General features: G+C 51.7%; 1 protein-coding gene and 1 pseudogene across 1 annotated transcript in view; both read right to left on the bottom strand.

Moving 5' to 3' along the window:
- Window positions 1-2,015: 2,015 nt before the first annotated feature.
- LOC140656856 (E3 ubiquitin/ISG15 ligase TRIM25-like) lies at window positions 2,016-6,793 on the bottom strand (annotated as a pseudogene).
- A 2,135-nt stretch (window positions 6,794-8,928) lies between these two features.
- PPARGC1B (PPARG coactivator 1 beta) overlaps window positions 8,929-18,628 on the bottom strand; it is a 58,235-nt gene continuing 48,535 nt past the window's right edge. Inside the window, exons 12-13 of the mRNA XM_072873175.1 lie at window positions 17,828-17,927; window positions 8,929-9,638 (exon numbers count right to left, since the gene is read on the bottom strand). Coding sequence (XP_072729276.1) covers window positions 9,428-9,638; window positions 17,828-17,927 — 311 coding nt within the window. The 3' untranslated portion in view covers window positions 8,929-9,427. The remainder of the gene's footprint in view (window positions 9,639-17,827; window positions 17,928-18,628) is intronic.

Below are 18,628 nucleotides of genomic sequence, written 5' to 3'. Positions count from 1 at the left end.
TGCGCAAAAAAGCACAAATTAACAGTACTTCCATCGTGATTAACAGAACAAAAAAGATAGGAGCTCTTGCAGTAATTGGCAGTATGCTGTGATACCCCACAGAGGCCTTGACCTCACACAGATGAGCCGTCACAGCAGCCCAAGATCCCATTTCTAATATGCCAGCTTAGCACAGCCTCCGCGCAGCAGCAGTCCCGATACCTCGGCCTGGAAATACAAAACAGCACCTTGTCCCCACATCACTACTTCAAAGGGAGATTTAAAGGATCTTCAAAGAGCCGTCAGACACGCCGAAGGTAGCATGGGTGGGATAGTTAGAAGGGATGCTTACTGTCTCTATAAGCCTGAGGCTCTCAGCAGGACCTCCATCTTTGACAGACGCGTTATAAAATGACAGTGTATTTCTTCCGCAGTCTAGCTCTACCCTGACCACTTTGAGGGCTGTAGCAACATCCTTTGCTGTGATCATTTTTTCAGCTAGGAACACATGGAGGTAATCATGAGACATTTGCAGATAGCACTCAGAGCTTCCAGCAACTCATATTGCTGGTGTCCACCTCCCGGAAGTGTCAGCCCTCCGAGAAGCTCTGGTCACTCCGCACACGTCGGGTGGCACTGCAGGTATTTAATTACCGAAATTGCAAAGAATTGAGTGAGGGTGCAAAGTCTGCTTTGTGCCTGTGTGTCAATCTGTGTCCTTGCTGCATTGAAGAAGTCAGATCTTTATGAACTATAGAAAGAAAAAAAAACACATTATGATTAACAGATAATTGTGCAGATTTGCATACATCCCCATTGCTGAAAGCTGGATTTCCCAATCCAAGTCATCCTATCCAAGTCCAACGCACCCAAGCCATTAAAAGGATGTTGACTGAAACACCTTCTGCACCTCTCTCAGCTGCTCCTGTGTAATTCTAAAGGGGGCTGATACCACATTTCAAGAAATGCTGGTCTTTCACAATTTTAAAGTGTCTTTTTGCTTTTTGTTTCCAACCACAGCAACTCTTAGATTTTAATTTTCCATCATTGTCCTGCAGAGCTTCATTAGGCATTTTTAAAAACTCCACAGATTAATTTCATGGGCAAGAAATGTGTGAACACAGCCATTTTATAAAAACTTATTTGCTTAGGATCATTTGACGTTATTTTCTAGAACTCTAAAAACTTCCTAGCATGACCAGTCACAAGAAGTTAATTCTACACTCAGGAATTTGCAGAATGTTTTTATTCAAACCTTCTCTTGCAGGTAATGCATTTCAATATTGTGGCATTTTCTGCTCTGGAAGTTACTCCTTCAGGAAACTGAAACAGTGGCAGAGACCTGGGCAACTAACCAAAATTGCTCAGATGGCATAGATAATTAGGAAAACTTGGATCTGAGGCTTTCTAACCAGAATAGGTCTGGACTATGCTTACAGGGATGGTAGAGACTGAGCTCAGGAGTGGCCGTGAACATGGTGTGCTTCTCAGTGTACCCATGGCTGTACGGATGGTGGCCGATTAGGTGAGCACGTTGCACAATGTTGCCCACGCCTTGGACAGAGCCTTCCCACCCCAGCTGTCTCTCGGTCTTGACCCTAGGCTCACTGTCAGCAAGGGCTCAAGCACCATCAAGTGCAATAACAAGGGAGCCCTAATTTTTTCAATTCAGTTGGACAAGCATCCCACCATGCACAGCACTGGGACTGTAGGTTGATCTTACAAAACATTACAAAAGAGTAGAATTATTTACATAGTAAGAGTAGATTATTTATGTCCTAAGACAAACTCCACCTGCCACTGCTGTGATGAGTTCTCAACTTTCCCCATGCTTCGAATCAAAGCGATGCTACAGACAGAAGAGGTATTGCTATTCTCTTCTCTTAATCCTCCCAGAAAAATCCTAGCACATCCACACCTCTTTACCCAGAGCCCATTTTAACAGGCCCAAAGCGCCGAAGCCCAGTACGAGTACCCTTTTATGTACACATTTGTGAAAATAATCAAATACAATGTTAGTAATCAGTTCTTCTAGAGGTACTTGGTATACTTTGTGTCTTATTATGGTCCTTTCTTAAATATGTTTTGTTAGCTTCTCCGTCTTGCTTGTCACGTAGTAAAATGGTTACTTACCAGGTGGTGCTTTAAATAAGGACTGCATGTCTGAGAGGAATTGCTGGAAAAGCCTTAGAGTACTGTCTGTTGTTAATTCATCCACAATAATGGGTGGCATTGGCAGCTTTACACCAGCTTTGTTAGGAACTGGCTCACATTTCCTAAAACATGCAGAAAGACATCAGAAGAGCAGCAAATCATCAGAAAACCATCACCAAGCGCAGCCCTGAGCCAACAACTGCATCCCCTCCTCCACACCCAACCTCAATGGGAGATACAGAAAGCAGCTTCTGTCCTCTCCTCCCTCTGCAGCTTTACCGGGGACCCCCCCTCTGACCAGTCTTTTCCCAGAACCTCAAATCTCTTCAACATCATTAGGATGAAGTTCACTCCATGGACAATATCTGTCCCCAGAGGACCTTGTCTCAGCCACCTCAGGCCCAGCTTTTGCCAGGAACAGACCCTAGCATCATGATTGTGGTTACAGTCCTCATGTCCCCGCAGCAGGAGCTAGCGAAGTGTCAGGGCAGCTGCTGTGATGGTGGGACAGCAAATGAGGAGCGCTGTGTTGTCACAGCCAAGGGGCAGCTGCTGCACCTGAAATGCAGGGCTGGGGAAAGGCCGTGCTGGGGAAGCCTGTGTGCATGCAGAGGTGGGCTGTGGTGGGGGAACAGCGCTGGGCAGGCACTGGGAGAAATACTCAGGAGAAAAACCATGAACTTTGTAGACTCGTGACTTCACTGCTTGTTTTGGCTCCTGCTGCATTTGCTTCTTACAAGCAGAAGGCAATGCAAACTGGAGGACGACTCAGGATATCTGAGCTCATCTGTCCTTTGCATGCCCACCCAGGGACATAAATATTCAGGAACTGCCCTCAGAACGGGTCTCGAGAACAGGTGCAGAGGGTACAGAAAAATAAGCCACGTTGTATCTGACAAGTCACACATGACCTCTGTTAGTATTTTGGGGCTTCTCCGGGTCTCTGACAAAGCCAGGCTTGGAGTGTGCAGTCAGCGTGCCCAAGGGGCAGGCAGGGTGAGCCCAGGGAGCTGTGGGCCTGCAGTGCACGCAGGCTGAGCTAGCAGACCTGCACCGCTGGGTCTATCAGTCACCTGAAGCAACAGGTAATGCAATAGTAGACCACCTCAGGAAGAGCTTACCTGGCTCGAATCGCTGCAAAAGCCTGTAAAAGACATTTTGAAAGTCGAATTAGCATAGCACAGGCAAAGGCCAGCCCAAGAGCTGAGTATGTCTGGGAAGGGAGGTGCTGTTAGGTACCTTGATGAAAAGAAGTAGGTCTTTCTGATCTCTCAGAGCCTCCAGCTCCTGTACATCACGGCTGGCTGCATCCTTCCCTTCTTTGTACATTTGTATCTGCGTCTGAATCAGAGAAAGCTGTTGCTCCTCATTGTGACTGAGAGCTTTCAGGACCTCTCCGTTTTTGTTATCAAGCTGCAGATGCATTTCTTCAAAGAGGCTCTCCAGCCGACTCCTCTGCAGGCTCTCCTTAGTCTATTAAGAAAACAGTTTCAAAGCTATTAGGGACTGAATCTTACATTTTCCACACTAATTCTCACTCAGAAAAGAGCCTGGTCTTTTCTGGGCTAAGAGAAGTAACTACTAACTTAGTGCCTCTCCATATGACAACAAACCAAGATGTCCCACTGTCCTGGTTTCGACTGGGATAGAGTTAATTTTCTTCCTAGTAGCTGGTATAGTGCTTTGGTTTGGATTTTAGTATGAGAATACGAGTGATAACATGCTGATATTTTGGTTGTTGCTAAGTGGTGTTTACACTAGTCAAGGACTTTTCAGCTTCCCATGCTCTGCCAGGCGCACAAGAAGCTGGGAGGGGGCACAGCCAGGACAGCCGACCCAAACTGGCCAAAGGGCTATTCCATACCATATGATGTCATGCTCAGTATATAAACTGGGGGGAGTTGGCCGGGGGGTAGTGATCGCTGCTCGGGGACTGGCTGGGTGTCAGTCAGCGGGTGGTGAGCGGTTGCATCGCTGTTTTGTTTTGGTTTTTTTTCCCCTGGGTTTTTGTTCCTCTCTCGTTCCCTTGTTGTTTTCCTTCTCATTACAATTTATTATTATTATTATTATTTTGTTCCAATTATTAAACTGTTCTTATCTCAACCCACAAGTTTTCTTACTTTTGCTCTTCTGATTCTCTCCCCCATCCCACCGAGGGCAGGGGGAGGGTGAGCGAGTGGCTGTGTGGTGCTTAATTGCTGGCTGGGGCTAAACCACAACACCCACTGACAGCAGAAAGGCCAAGTGATATAAGTGGCCTTCCCCAGCATCTGGCACCTGACCAGAAAAAGATGAAGAAGTAGTGCTTCTTGCATGATGCTTGCTGAAGACTTTCCACTAGGTATATATTTCCTTATTCTGCACTGGTATTTTTCTACAGATACATCGCCTTTGGTCTTTTTAATGATGGCTGAGGAAAAACAGTTTCTCTGCTTCCTGCCTCCACCAAGCTTCTTCCACTGTTTGAGAGCAGCTACGCTGCCAGACAGGACACTGCCAACTGGTACAGTTTTGTCTTCAGACTAGAAGGGAACATTTCTTTTGCCCGCTGTCAGAACTAGTCCCATCACTTTTACTGGTGGAGGAAAGCAAGTGCCAATTCTGCCTAAGCAGAATGACCTAGGATTTGGAGACCTGCGTTAAATTCCCTGCTCTTTCAGAGCTTTTAGATAGGTATTTGCATGCTGGGAGCAAAAACCAGACACTTTGGGGCAATCTTTTAACCTCATTCCTACCAACTTCTTAGAACCGCAGGCTAACCTAAAGGGATTTCTTGTTGTAAAGAGGAATAAAATCACTATAACATGGTCTGTGTCTTTTCCATAACTATTTAGAGTCTGCAAATTGAATAAGGTTGGGGAAAAAAAAGCCAACCACCACCCACCAATCAGGAGGCATGGACTTAACAGCAACTTTCAAGCTCAAAGGTCCTTTGGAAACTAAGAATGTACTTCCCAGAGTGATAAGAAAGTTGTTCATCATCCTTCCTCAAAGAAAAAACTAGAAAATATCTGAGAAACCACCCAGGAACTAAAAGAGCTTTGGAATCCATGATCTGGGGAAGGGCAAAAGAAAACCTTATCTCATCAGCTACCAGCATGCAAAGTGATATGGGACCTTGGAACAAACCTTTACTTCCTCCTCTTGTTTCAGCAGGTTTGCTATGCTTTGATTCAGCGCAGCTTCGTGTGCTTTCACTGTTTTCAGAGTTTTAGGAAAAACACTCTATAAAAATAACAGGAGGGAGATATCAGGATAGGACTGACATACACGCACGAGATCAGCAATTTTATGGAAATGGGTTAAGCTAGACCTGCAAAAAGTTTGTTCGCTGCATGCTCTCAGGACAAATCAATACATGAAGGTTTACTGGAAGATTTTATCCCTGAACACATACCACAATTACAAGCACGTGAAAGACATTTTGAAACTGAAAACAGTTCATGTGCAATAGCTACACATAAAGCTACTTTCAGTGCTGACAGCTTCCTTTCTGTTACTCTGTCATTAATTTTCTTTGCATAAATGCAGCTCAGGCTGATCTTCCGGCTTGAAAGTGCACCGAGGACTAAAAGCATAGCCACAAGCCCTCAGTCCCACCAGTTCGTCTCCTCAGGATGGGAAGAAAGTGTTTATAACATCTTGTTTTATACCCTGAGGGGCAAGCCCAGAGGAAATCTGGGGAAAAACTAGGAATAAAAGCCCAGTATCCCAAGATGGAGATTTAGCCCCATCCCAAGTCTGCAGATCTGAAACTCAGGAGATGTTTCATCCCTGTGCTGCGGGCAGCTCTCCGTGCCACAGGCCTCCATGGTTTTCCTAGTGCAGTCCATGCCCAGGCTGCTGTCCTGGCAGCCTCTTACCTGCGCTTGGCCTAAAGCTTCCTCCAAAGTGGTGATCTGGTGGTCCTTGTGGGAGCTGGCGACACAACACAGCATGCAGGTGCAGACCGAGTCCGTCTTGCAGTAGCACTCCAGCAGCTTGCCATGCTGGGGGCATCTCTTCTCCGCCAAAAACCGAGCACCACAGGGCTCCACCAGGACATGATCTCTCAGGGTGCTCTTGATGCTGTGCTTGCTCAGGTGGGCTTGGCACAGGGAGGCCTCACAGCTCAGGCAGGTCTTCATGGCTGGCGGGCGCTCCCGAAAGCAAAAATCACACAGGATCACCTCACCTTACTGGCCCGAAATTTCCCCCTTCTCTTCGCATTGCACTTCACGCTTTTCCTCCTCTTGATGAGCGGGAGCATCCAAAAACTTCTGCACTGTGCTGCGGAGGTGGACCTTGGGCTGCATCTCCACAGCGGCATCTGCCTGGGCCTAGCACAGCGGGCAGCCGAAAGGGCCCTGCAGGCAATGCCGGCGGCTGCGCGCCTCCTGGACGCACTCCTTGCAGAAGCTGTGACCACAACTCAGGGACACGGGGTTGCTGTGAATGCCCAGGCAGATGGGACAGGTCAGGTCAGGTCCTCCTCCAACCTGGCCACCGCACGTGGCTCAGCCAACGGCACCTGAGCTGCCACGCAGGGCTGAGTGCCAGAGGGAGGGCACCGGTGAGAGCAGTGGCGAGACGCCTCTCGCTCGCTCTGCGGGCAGGGAGCTGCTGCCTCCTCCCCCTTCCAAGGGAAGCTCACCCCTCTGCTGCACCCAGCTGCCCGCATCTCATCGGCCACACTGGCGGAAGCCGTGGCTGTCGCAGAGCGAAGTCCGCACAGGCAGCTCCGGTGCCGGGAGCTTGGCCACTGCAAGGGGAGCAGGGCAAATAGTCCACCCCTGCTTAAACAGGTAGGGCAGCGGCCAGGAAATGGAGCCATTGGCTTCTGTCTGCACCCTGTGTAACTTTCTTTTATCCCAGTCCTCTTGTAGATATTTCTTGAGAAAACATCTGGTGGTCCTCCATCCTCCATCCTTAAAGCCTGTCCCTGTGCCCACTGGTCCTTTTCCCTGCTCCAGCACTGCCCAGGTTCTTACCTGCCCTCAATATTTGAGTGCAGAGAAGAAAGCAGGAAAAAAAAGCAAGTTTCCCTTGCTGCCCTTCAGTGGGGTGGATGTACCACGGCCTAGCCTTCCTCCGAGAGCTGTGAGAGGGCTCTGCTCAGGGCTGCTCCCTCCTTCCTCCTTAGAGTTGTTAAGTCTTAGTTTCTCCTAGAAACAGGAGGGAATAAAAGGCTTCTTCATTTCAGGATCAGGGGATAGAGGCGGATGGAGGCAACTTATTTTTGCTATTTTAAAAGCTACACCTTTCTCTGTTCTCTCTGTCCCGTTATTCTGAGAAGCTGTTGAGAAGCTTCTGAGAAGCTGTTGGCACAAAGCACACTGTCAGTAAGTGTCCAGCAAAAAACAGTCCCCGTGAGTCCCCTGTGGCAGAGACCTTGCTGCCTGTGGTGTTTGCAAAGGCTGGTGTTATTGGGCTGCTCTGGTTGCTCCTGGGTTCCTGAGGACTTGTTAAACACTTATTACTTGAACCAAGCGAGACTCCTGAGCCGCTGTCCAGGCAAGGACTCTGTACTTGGCTAAATGCCCAGAGTAGAAATAGTTATTTTAGTTATTTTACAAGAATTCATCCTACAAATCTCTTCCTGATGGTATTGGCCTCTCAGTCCTTTCTGACATGATGCACCTGCTGGGGGTAGGTAGAATTATTCCCTCCATATCAGAGCGCAAGCTCATTTTCAGCTTGCTGCCTATTACCTGCTCCCTAATGCTTTCTTATGACCTTGGCCCACCGAATAGGGATGTTTCAGATGTTGGCTGTAATTTCCAAGTGATGTTTCTTATTCTCATTCCTAACCACTCTGTGTCCTTTATAATTATTTTTCTGTCCTCCACGGGGTTTGTGGCTTTACACTTCACTACTGCTAATCCCTTTTTCACAGTTGTCTCAAATGTGACTAACACTGTATGCAGTGCTCACCTGGCTTTGCTGTTCCCCCAAAGCACATGAAACTGCTGCTTTCCATTGCCCTTCCCCACCTCCTCCAGCATGGCAGAACTTGCATTTGCAAATGCTGCCCTTAGTGCAGATGGCACCGGCTGACTGCCATGCTGCTGCGTGCATCCCAACCCCAAAACCTGGTGCTGCATAGGAAAAATCCTCTGTTTGATCTGCTTGGAGCCTATGAGAGCTGCAGAAGGGCTTGCTCCCCGCAGGAGCCTGTGGGGATTTTGTGGATCACTCTGGGTTACTTACCGTGCCCTGCTTGCAGACACAGGCTGAGACAAGCTGCTGCTCCACCACTGCATGCTGCTGCGGCCAGCTGCAGCCTTGCTGCCGGGCGTGCTTCCTGCAAATCCCCTAGCCTAAAATCTTCTTCCTTTACCCTTCGTTAATTAAAGTTCTTAACCCTTTCACTGAAGAAAAATTAATTTCCTTAATTTCCTCCAGGAGTTTGGATAGCCAGTAGATGCTGGAAGCTGCAGGTAACGGCCACTGTAAATAACCTGCTGGTATCTCCTGGGCCACTTGCAGGCAGCCTGTATGGCAAAATGGTGCACAGCCGCAGCCAAATAGGCTTTTTAACTCTTTCCTTTGGCCTCACAGCTACACTGATGTGGGGGTCCCCCCCACCAGCAGCACTGAAGGGAGGGTAAATTCAGTAGCAGGGACAGAGCTTACAGCAGAAGCACTGTGGAGAGAGCAATAGCTAGTTGCCAGATGTGTTTATTTTTCTGTATAATTTTTAAATACAACAGTATTTCAGTGCTGGTTGGCTTTGACTGATTGCAAAAACCCAGCAGAGCAAACCTGGACTTCTGTTTCCTGGAAGTAAACTTGAAGGTGAGCTGAACCCCAGGAGTGAGGATGCTTGGAGCAGTGTCCCTCCCTCCGCTGCCTGAGTGCGCCGGGGAGAGCCTCATGTACCGGGGGGATTGCACAAGTTGTCTTTTCTCCTTGGACTGCTGCGTTGCTGCCTGGAGCTGACTTTCAGTAGCTCGCAGTGAAGAATGGAGATGGTGGTGGTGATGAAAGTCAGGGCTTGAACCCAAGAGTTTGCCCGTTTTAGCAATGGTGAGCTAAATCCTTTCCCTGCCTCTCTCCAGGCAGACACCATTATTTTGCAGACCCACTGCAATGAAGACTCTGAGTGATCTGAAACCAGCGTGAGCAGATACAGATGACAGACAGCGTGTGCTAGGCTCCAGGGCAATCTAACTCCTCTCTGTGCCCTCCTCTAGCAGGTTCTGCATGGGCAATCAGCCTTCGGTGGTTTGGGGGCTACTGAGAGCCCGGGGCATCGTGTACTTGTGTGCACTACTGCAGTGTAGACAATTTTCCTCTAAAATAATCGCTATTATTAAGGCAGTGAGAAGGTGCTTTCCCTCTGCTCCGCAGGCTGTCGACCCGCAGGCAGGCAGAGGGCAGCTCCCGGCAAACCTGAGCTGCCCTGCTCTCTCCAGCCATCTGCTGCTATTCCTTTGGTGCTCAGCCTCTGCCTGGACAGCCACTTGCCCATGGTGATCAAAGCACGACTGCAGGAGCGAGGAGGGATCCTTGTGTATGTCAAGCTGAAAGGGAAGCAGAGACGCTTAGAAAAGGAGAGAGGCGGCAGCCCCGGCACTGCTGCAGAGAGCCGGCTGCCTCCTGAGAGCCCTGCACCAGCACCTCACCCATGGCAGCCGCAGCTGGGGCAGATTTGCTCCTGTTGCCCCGGTCATCAAAGGGTCTGTTCAGCCAACTCCGAGGATGTTGTGCATAAGGAGCTGGAAATGCTCCCTCAGAGTCAGCAGCGTGGTGGGGTTTTTGGGGAGCAGGGTTACTGCTAGAAAAGCCAGTGGGGAGAGGATGGTGCCTTCTTACCTGCAGGAGGCTGCTGAGAAACATGAAGGGTCCAAGTCTGAGTTTGAAAAGGCATTTGGAGGCAGAGATGGCATATGAAAAATGAAAACGTAACCAGCCCAGGACTGAGGGGGAGGGAATAGAGATTGTGGGACCCAAAACCAGCAGCACCTGGAGAAAGCTCTCCACCGGCATTTAAAGACACTCAGCAAGCACAGGAGGCAAGAGCTGCAGGTGCCTTAGGGAGAGAGATGCAAAGCTTGGGAGGGAGTGGGAAGGAAAGCAGGAGGAGTCCCTTTGTTGGCATGCAGGCAGCTACTGTGGGCAGGGAGGTCCCTGAGCTGGCAGGGAGCAAAGAAACCAAACCTGTCCCTATTCCTCCCTGCAAAGACACCTGGATGACAAGATGGGACCGATAAATGCTGAGAGTGGGCAAATGCATACATTACTCTAAGTATGGCCTCCAGAGCCCCCTGGACAGACCTTGCATGGCCCAGAAGCTGAGGTCCCTGTTGGGGAGCAGGAAGGTCCTGTGCCTAGCAGAGCCCAGGGAAGGATTTGGTGTCGGATGCCACTGCCCAGGGCATGGATGGGAGCTGAAACCCCAAAGGGCAGCCCAGGACAGCTCGCCAGGTGGTGACATAAAACCCAAGCAACAGGCGTTTCACACCGATCAGGAACATGAGCCTAGCATGCCACTTCCAGGCATTGCCTTGCTGTGCCCTTGCGTCCCCTGCCCACCCACAGGCCTTTCTGTGGACCCTTGCCCGTGGGGCGGGGGGTCCCACCAAGCCAGTGGAGCCCGGGACAGCTGTGGTCTCAGCCAGTCCAGCTCAGCCGGGCAGATGCGGGCACTGCCATGCTGCCCTCGCTGCCCACACTGCCCCTGCAGCCCCCGCTGCGCCGGCTGCCTGCATTGTGTGCGCTGCCCACGCTACCTGCTGCCCACACTGCCCACCAGGTGCCAGCCAAGGTCAGCAACAAAAGCTCTCCCTATTCACAAAGCCCGTTATTGAGTTATGTTCCCTCCCACAAGGCACAGTGTGCCTAGCCCAGGAGGTAACGCCACCTCCCTTCCCTCCGGCAGCCGGAGAGCAGCCATATGAGCTACTGCAAAAGCAGCACCTGTCTGTGTGAGAAGAAGCCGTTTTATCACAAAGTTATACCAAAATGAAAACTGTCACATTGGGTTTTTTTCCAAACGGCTGGAAGTAATTGCTGGGACTAATGGAGCTGCTGAACTGATGTCGAGATGCACCAACAGCTCCCTTCAGTCTCTAGGTCTGCTTGCAGGATAATACTCGATGAACAGTATCAGTCCTTTATTTTCCAGGAAGCTGCCTGGGAATGCAGCGCCAGGCGGCGCAGGTCAGGCTGGGAGGATGAGCCTCAGCTGTGGGTCTGTCCCTCCCTGCAGACCCTTCCTTCGTGTGCCCCCGCTCCATCCTGGAGTCCTGCCAGCTGGGTACCCCACTCCCGTGCCTCTGCTCCTGCTTGCACCCACCCCAGGCACCACGACACCGGCTGTCCCAGCTGCATCCCCACATTTCCTCCTTGCAATTTCATGTTTAATCTGTCCTGGCATTATCAGCATCACTGTGCCCTGATGTATCTTAGAAAAATATTCCAGTTTGGTGGCCCCAAAGCCCATTTTTTTGGAAAGCAGCAGGAAAATGGGCTTCCTGTCAGTTCTCCACTCAGGGTGCAGCAGTCGCAGGGATGAGGGGCTAGGTTTGGGGTGGGAGGCTGGTTCTGGCTCTGTGGCTGGGTGGGGGGACCCTTGCTGGGCTCCCGCTGGCTGTGCGGTGCTGGACATGGGCAGGTGTAGGGCAGCTGCCTAAATCAGTGCAGATTGGCAGAAAAAAAATAGCTGGGACAGCTCAGCACCTTGCAGACTTCCTCCTTTCGGGCCGCTGATGTCCTCCCACCTGGCAGCATCACCATGCTGTGCTCTGGATAAATTCAGTGCAACATCTCTGACCTGGCGAGCCCTCGCAGGGGCGATGGCTGGCAGTGGGCTCCTGTACCCCCAGTGCTGTGGGGGAGCTGCCTCCATACTGCTGCTGACTGCCCGGGCTTTCCATCCCATCCCTTCTGCAGCCTGGGCTCCCATGATGACCAGGATGCCAGGACACTCTGTGCTGGGAAACAGTGGTTCGGCCACCTCAGCCATGTCTCTGGGAGAGCAGGCTGGCTCCCGGGGCACTGCTCTCCTGGTACCTGAGGAATTATCCAGGCGCCGTCCTGAGCCGTATGGTTGGTGCATCACTGTCTGGAGTCTTTTCCACACTTTTTCTTGCAATCCAGCCCTTTGCTCTCTTACTCCCACTCAAGCAAATTTGAGGTGCGTGCGCCACTTCATTTTTTACCCCCCCCCCCCCCCGCCCCAGTGCGGAGGGTTTCTTCTGCAATGGGTCTTGCGGCAGCAGCACCGCTCCCAAAGTCCAGAGCATGGGGCCCAGGCTTTTCCTGCATGAGTTAAACTGGAAGAAGCCACACTTAAAATAGCAATTACAGGGATATTCCCCCACGGGAGCTGCATCCCTGGCAGCGGTGCAGTGTTGGTGCAAGCGAGCTGGGGGGCTCTGCCACCCCCCCGGCCCAGCCATGCCCCCACTGTCCCGCTGCTGGCCAGGCAGATGCCGGAGAGCACCCTCTGCAAAGCAAACACCTCCTCCCAGAGCAGGTTTGCACTAATAAACTAAAGTATTAGCGGCACAGACTTGTTCCTTTTTTTTTTCTTTCCACTTTATAGTATATATGTTATCGTTTATTTATAGGCAGATCACTTCACTATTTACAGTACATGAGCGTAGAGATTCTACAGTCTTTTTGATGTAAACAAGTAACTCCGCAGCAGGGGAGTCTGGAAAAAGAAGCCAGTTCTGAAGTATTTACACAATTTAAAATAGAACTTTTATACCCACCAGATAGATATAGATAATACATTGAGCGATTTGGTTAAATTATCTATGAAACTATAGAATCTGACAATGTAAAAATACAAGAAAACGTTCTCTCGTTTTAGAAGGTAGACAGTTAAATCACACTAGAAATAAATCTCTTTTTTAAAAATAATAACAATAAAGGAAAGGCATAAGAATCCATGCCATCTTTTAAGGTTAAAGTATATTACATAAATAAGGACACAACGGAATGGAACTGGGGAAAAAAATCAAGTGAAATATAAAAAAACGCTACCAATTAAAATAAAAACCAGACTAAAACCTTGATTCTTAATCACAGAGAGATCAATTCTGCTACTTCTACTTACTCTGCAAGTAGAAAATTGCAGGGTTAAGTAGTACTTACTCGGCATGAGGAAGGGAGGCAGAATTGGCCCCTAATAATTATTAGCAGTGTCCTTTTACTTAAAAAGAAGAAAAAGACAGAATTTAGCTTTTTTTTTAAATAAATAACAAAGCAGATGTGCCCCTGTTTAGGTGAAATTCTTACACCTTTCTCAAGAAATGCATCAATTTAATCTTTCTCTCTCTTTCTCACATGCATACACACACTCCCTCCCCCAGCTCAGTATTACCACAGTGTGGCTCTCGGCTCGGCACCGTGGCTGCGGCCATGGCCCTGGGCACTGCGGCCAGGCTGCTGCTGCCGCCCCTGACCCCAGGGTGGGCGAGGGAGGAGGAATGAAACCCGAAGGCTGCATTTGGCTCTATATTGCTTGAGATTGTCGGGGATGGACTACAACGCTTAGAACAGAAGGGGTGTCAGGGCTCAGCTACAAACAACGATGTATCTCGGTATTTAGCATATGTCCAAAAAGAAAGAAAAAAAACCAAAACAGAAAAAAAAGAAAAAAAAAGTGCTAGTCTGCAATTGCAACTGCAACTCCTTTGCATGGACCAGTGCTGAAATCAGACATTCAAGACCTAACATGGTGACTGAGCTGCCGCTTCGTTAAAGATGTGCAGCCCAGCCAGCTGCGCTGAGTAGGAATCGGGATGAACCTTTTCTTTGGGGCAGCATTGAACCTAAAACCCGGGATTGTCCTCTGCATTCAGCCCAGACGCTCAGAAACATTTGCTCCTTCCCGCGGAGCCCCAGGGACCTGCTGGATTCCAGCCAGAAGCCCGGTACCCCACCCTGAACAACGAGCTTTCCTGGGGCAAGTCTGTGCAAAAAAAGCAAAGGGGCATTTTATCACGAAACTCTTCACATTCAGCATTTCCCCACAGTACCTGCAGGAAACTACTGGGGGACATTCTATAGTTACATATTTTTTAAAAAATAAATCTCCTCACTTATTGCCTACAGAAATATACCCTTTTGCTCCCAGTTTCTCTTTGAAGTAGCGCTCCTACCTGCCCCACAGCCCTGGCCCTTGCAGGTGGCGGAGGACAGCCTTCTGGGGCTGCCGGGGGGGCCGGGGTGCAAGGGCTCCCTTTTCAGGGTGCCCAGCTCCGAGCTGCACCCACACCAGGGCACCCGCGGCAATGCCACAGGCTGGGCGGGACATAAAGCTAATCCCCGTGGGGCGGCGACCCCCGCACCCCGCTCCTGTCAGCTCCTGCAAAGCGCTGGGTGCCTCTGGCTTCCCCGGCAGTGCAGGCTGCCTCTCCCAGCGCAGTGCCCGGGCATTGCTTTGCTCCTGCCCTGTTTCCCCGTTAGCATCCGAAACAGTCACAGGCCACTAAGGCAGTGAGCTCTCACCTGCCCCTTGTGCCCGAGCCCTCTTTCCTGCCCCTTTGCAGACTCGAGCACTGCGACCTAAATACACCTTTATATTAAAAAAAAAAAAAATCAAGTGGAAACTTATTTTTCACCACAAACCCTGCATGAGGGATTCTAAAGCCAGCAGACCTGTGCTTCTTGAGCTGAACACCTTCTACTCTCAGCCAGTCCTAAAAGTCGGGGGAAGCCCCTGGGGCAGGCAGCACACAGCCCTGGGGCAGGCAGCACGTGCCCCCTGCTTTTCCCTGCTGCAGCAATGGGCTGGCAGGGGCAGGCAGCAGCAGAGGGCTGCCCCAGCCACAGCTGTGCCTCTGCACCTTGCACACCTCTGCACATAGTGCATAAGTCCTGGAGACATTTCTTGGGGGAGGGGGGAAAACAAACCATCCCAATTTCACTGAAAAAACCAAAGAAAAAACCCCAAACAAACAAACAAAAAAATCCCAACCCCACTTACAGGCTTCAGGCACCACAAAGACCACTTATTGCATCTCTTCCTACCCTACGGGTGCAGTACTGATCAGCTCTGTGCAGGAGGAGCCCTCCCCTTCCCGAGCACTGGCCTTGATATCCAGAAGCCAGGCGTGGGCAGGTGCTGTGGGCCGACCCGGGGCGGCGAGCCGCAGGAAAACAATGTCAAATTTTATATCTGGGTACACCGAAACCAATGCTTGGGAAGCGACTGAGTGATCCCCCAGGAGAGGGCTCCCCCCAGCTCTGGAGCCCCCCCAGCTCTGCACTAACCCTTCCCCTCCGCCACGCTTGATGCATCCCCAGCGGGGCCCGGCCGTGGGGGTCGGTGTCCCCAGCTGAGCAGGAGATGGAAGAATTCCACTTACTTTGCTTTTTTTTGTGGTTTTTTTTGGATTGATCTTTTTCTGAAAAACATCAGCACAGCACAGGACAGTACTACCCACCCTAAATGTGTCGCTATATACATTCTACATAAGCTCTATAGCAATCACATGTAAACATCATCGTTGTGAGGAAATACTAGGACAGAAAAAGGCAAAGCTACAATGAGGCAATTGCCAATAGCAGATGCTCAGTCTCGGCCAGAGCTACTTGTGTTTGCTAAGGTGGGATGAGAAATGGGGGGAGCTTGTGGCAGGAGAGACACGGAACCTTGCTGCTGAGACTGAAATGGCACAAGGACTGTTCCCTGACAGTGACCGTCACCGGCGGCAGATTGGGGACCCGCAGTTCAAACCCTGCAGTGGCCTGTGGGCCCTCGCACCGCCGGGATGGTTGTCGTCAGAACCACGGCTCCCCCGAAAGCAGGGAGAAATAGCCAGGTAACTGTGCTGGTATCGGTGCTGCCGGCATTCCTGCTCCTGCCACAGATCAGCTGCACACACGGCCCCCGGAGCCAAGGGCCACCTCGGCAGGGCTCAGGCTCTTGGCATCGCATCTTGTGCAATTTCGGAGGCTTTGGTCATACTCCCTGCAAAATGAAATAGTACCCACACCAGGGAAATGAGAATAAAACCCCTAAGTCATGTCAAGGGGAGACCCCAGGAGACTCTAATCTATCTATTGGCAGAGTTAAGGCTATAATATTCTATCTACATAGGATGGCTGAATCCCTAGTGGTCTCTGGGTCTGAAAAATAAATGGAGACGATGGCGATGGCTTGAGGAGCCACGAGATTCCCGCTCCCTCAGGAAAACAGTGTCCCTGGCCGGCTCACCATGGGGTTTGCTCCAGCCGGTGGTGGGCTCTCTCCCCCTCCCACCTCACCTGGAGATGGAGGGCAAGTTTGCAAGCAACTTTCGAGGGGGGTTGCTGCTTGAGCATGCCTTAAATCCAGCGCTGCCGGGCAGCTCTGAGGGCTCCCGGCCAGAGGCAGAGCGGGCAAGCATGCCACGGGGTGCTGGCGGGCATGGGGGACGGATCCTGGGTGCCACCTGGGTGCTGGGGAAGTGTATGGCTTATCAGGCACCGGGCAGAGCGCAGGCAGGGCATTGGGTGGGGCAGACATTCGGCAGGGCTGCCGTGCCCCCTCCCGCCTCCCTGCCTCTCTGGATTTTGGGCTGGCTGCCGGGCAGGGATCACAGACAGGTCTTCTCACCCTGCTTGCTTTGCAGGGGGTGGAAGCGAGCGGGGAGCAAGCCGCTCTGCCCAGCCAGTCTCCCAGCAGCCCAAGGAGCCAGAGAGAAGCCAGCTCCCTCGCACGGAGCTGGAGGCACCCGTCCCCCAGCCTGTGCCGGCAGGACCCGCCAGATCAAGACCGGCCAGCTCTGGCCCCCCAGCCCCTCTCTCCTGGCTCCAAAGGCAGCGGAGGGCTGGAGCAGCGCTGGTGGCAGGCATTGGTCTCGCAGCCCACCAGGCAGTGCATTCTTCTACCACCCCTCTCCTTCATCCCTGCAAAGCTGCATGGCCCCATGGCAAGAATGGCACGGGGCTGGCGCGCCCCACTGCCCACCGGCTCCATCACGCGCCAGGACCGAGCTCAGCATCTGGGTGCCGCGACCCAGCCGGGCTGGGGGCTGGGGGGCTGGGGGGCTGGGGCCATGCGAGCAAGAAGAATGGCTTTGACAGCAAAGTGGGCGACCCCGACACGACTGCCGAGCACCCCGGTTTGCCAGCGGGGGAGGCGGGTGCCTCTGCGGTCAACGGGTGAATGCCGGCTCCGTGACTCTGCTCTGACCCCCCATTTGCTGAGTGGCAAGTGCCTCATTACAGTGCATAGTTAAAAATCAAGGAAGCGGTACAATAAATCTGAATTACAGTACATCTGAGCCATAAATACATTTTTTTAAGTATATACTTTTTTTTCTCTTCTTCTATTAAAAATTAGTTTATAATCCTGATTCTATTCACAATTAACAATTTCATCATCACACACTACGGACAAAAAATATTATGGTGAACACAGCTGCAACTCCGCGGCGGGAGCACGGGGGCGGTGGGAGCACGGGGGGGGCGGGAGCAGGGAGAGGGGCCGGGGGGCTCCTAGGCTCACCCTAAAACAACCAGTCAGAAGCGGGGGGACTAACGTGTGGCAGTGAGACATCAACACCATGGGGACTCACAGACAGAAGCAGCTTTGTTCAATGTAAACATCGATCGGAAGGGACAGCAGTCTCTCTCTCGCGCGTGCGTGCTCTCGCTCTCTCGCTCTCTCTCGCTTTCCATAGACTGAATAATTTCTTTGAAAACGTAAACATATTGGAAGTGCCTTGACTGAGGTATTGAGGTATTCCTCCAAGGTTAAGGCTTTTACCGATGCAGGCTTAGCTGGGCCTCCTGCAGCAAGCTGTCGAAATCCATAGTCTCGTACTTGCTTTTCACTGGAGCTGGGGAGGACTCCTCCGCGCTGCAATCTGGGAACGGCAGGGACACAAGGCAGCCGGGTCAGGGAGCGGGGCACGAGCGCGCTCGCTGCCTGGCGGGGAGGGAAACTGAGGCACGGCAGGGCACTGCTCGCTCCCCCACTACCAGCATGCTGCATCCTGGCACCGCAAAGCCAGCCTGGACGAGGCGGTGATGGGGAAAGGGAGCGGGGACCGTGCTGTCTCTCCGCCATTGAAAATAAGCTGTTGGGGAGAGGGGCTGTAGCAGTGCCCAGCCCAGCAGGTCACACACCGCAGACAACCGTCTCCAGGTGCACAAATATCTGCAGGATGCAGCCGAATTCCGAGGCGCGGACACAGGGCCGTCTCCGCGGGAGCCGTGCCGGTCGCAGGGAGGGGGGTGCCTGCCTGCAGCGCTCCCCAGCCCTCCGTCAGAACCTGAACAAACAGTGCCACCGCAAAGCCTGGGAGATTCAGCAAATGCCAGAAATAAGGCTGCCTAATTTAACAGCAGGTTGACCCTTTTGGGTGTATATTTTTGAATGAGCCATGAATGGCACGGTTGCATTTCATCTCTGCCTGTAGGCTCCCATCTCATCCTGTACCGGGGCGAGCAGGATGTTAGGAACGAGCCAGGCTGTGCAATAAGGGGGTGACTGCTGGCCTTGCAGCAATCTGCAGGTGAGGAGCACTGAGGGGGGTTCTCCTATGCAGGGGGGCAGCTCTGGCCC

This window comes from Ciconia boyciana, chromosome 9, assembly GCF_034638445.1.
Source record: "Ciconia boyciana chromosome 9, ASM3463844v1, whole genome shotgun sequence".
Taxonomy (NCBI): domain Eukaryota; kingdom Metazoa; phylum Chordata; class Aves; order Ciconiiformes; family Ciconiidae; genus Ciconia; species Ciconia boyciana.
This window is presented reverse-complemented; position numbering and strand designations above follow the sequence as displayed.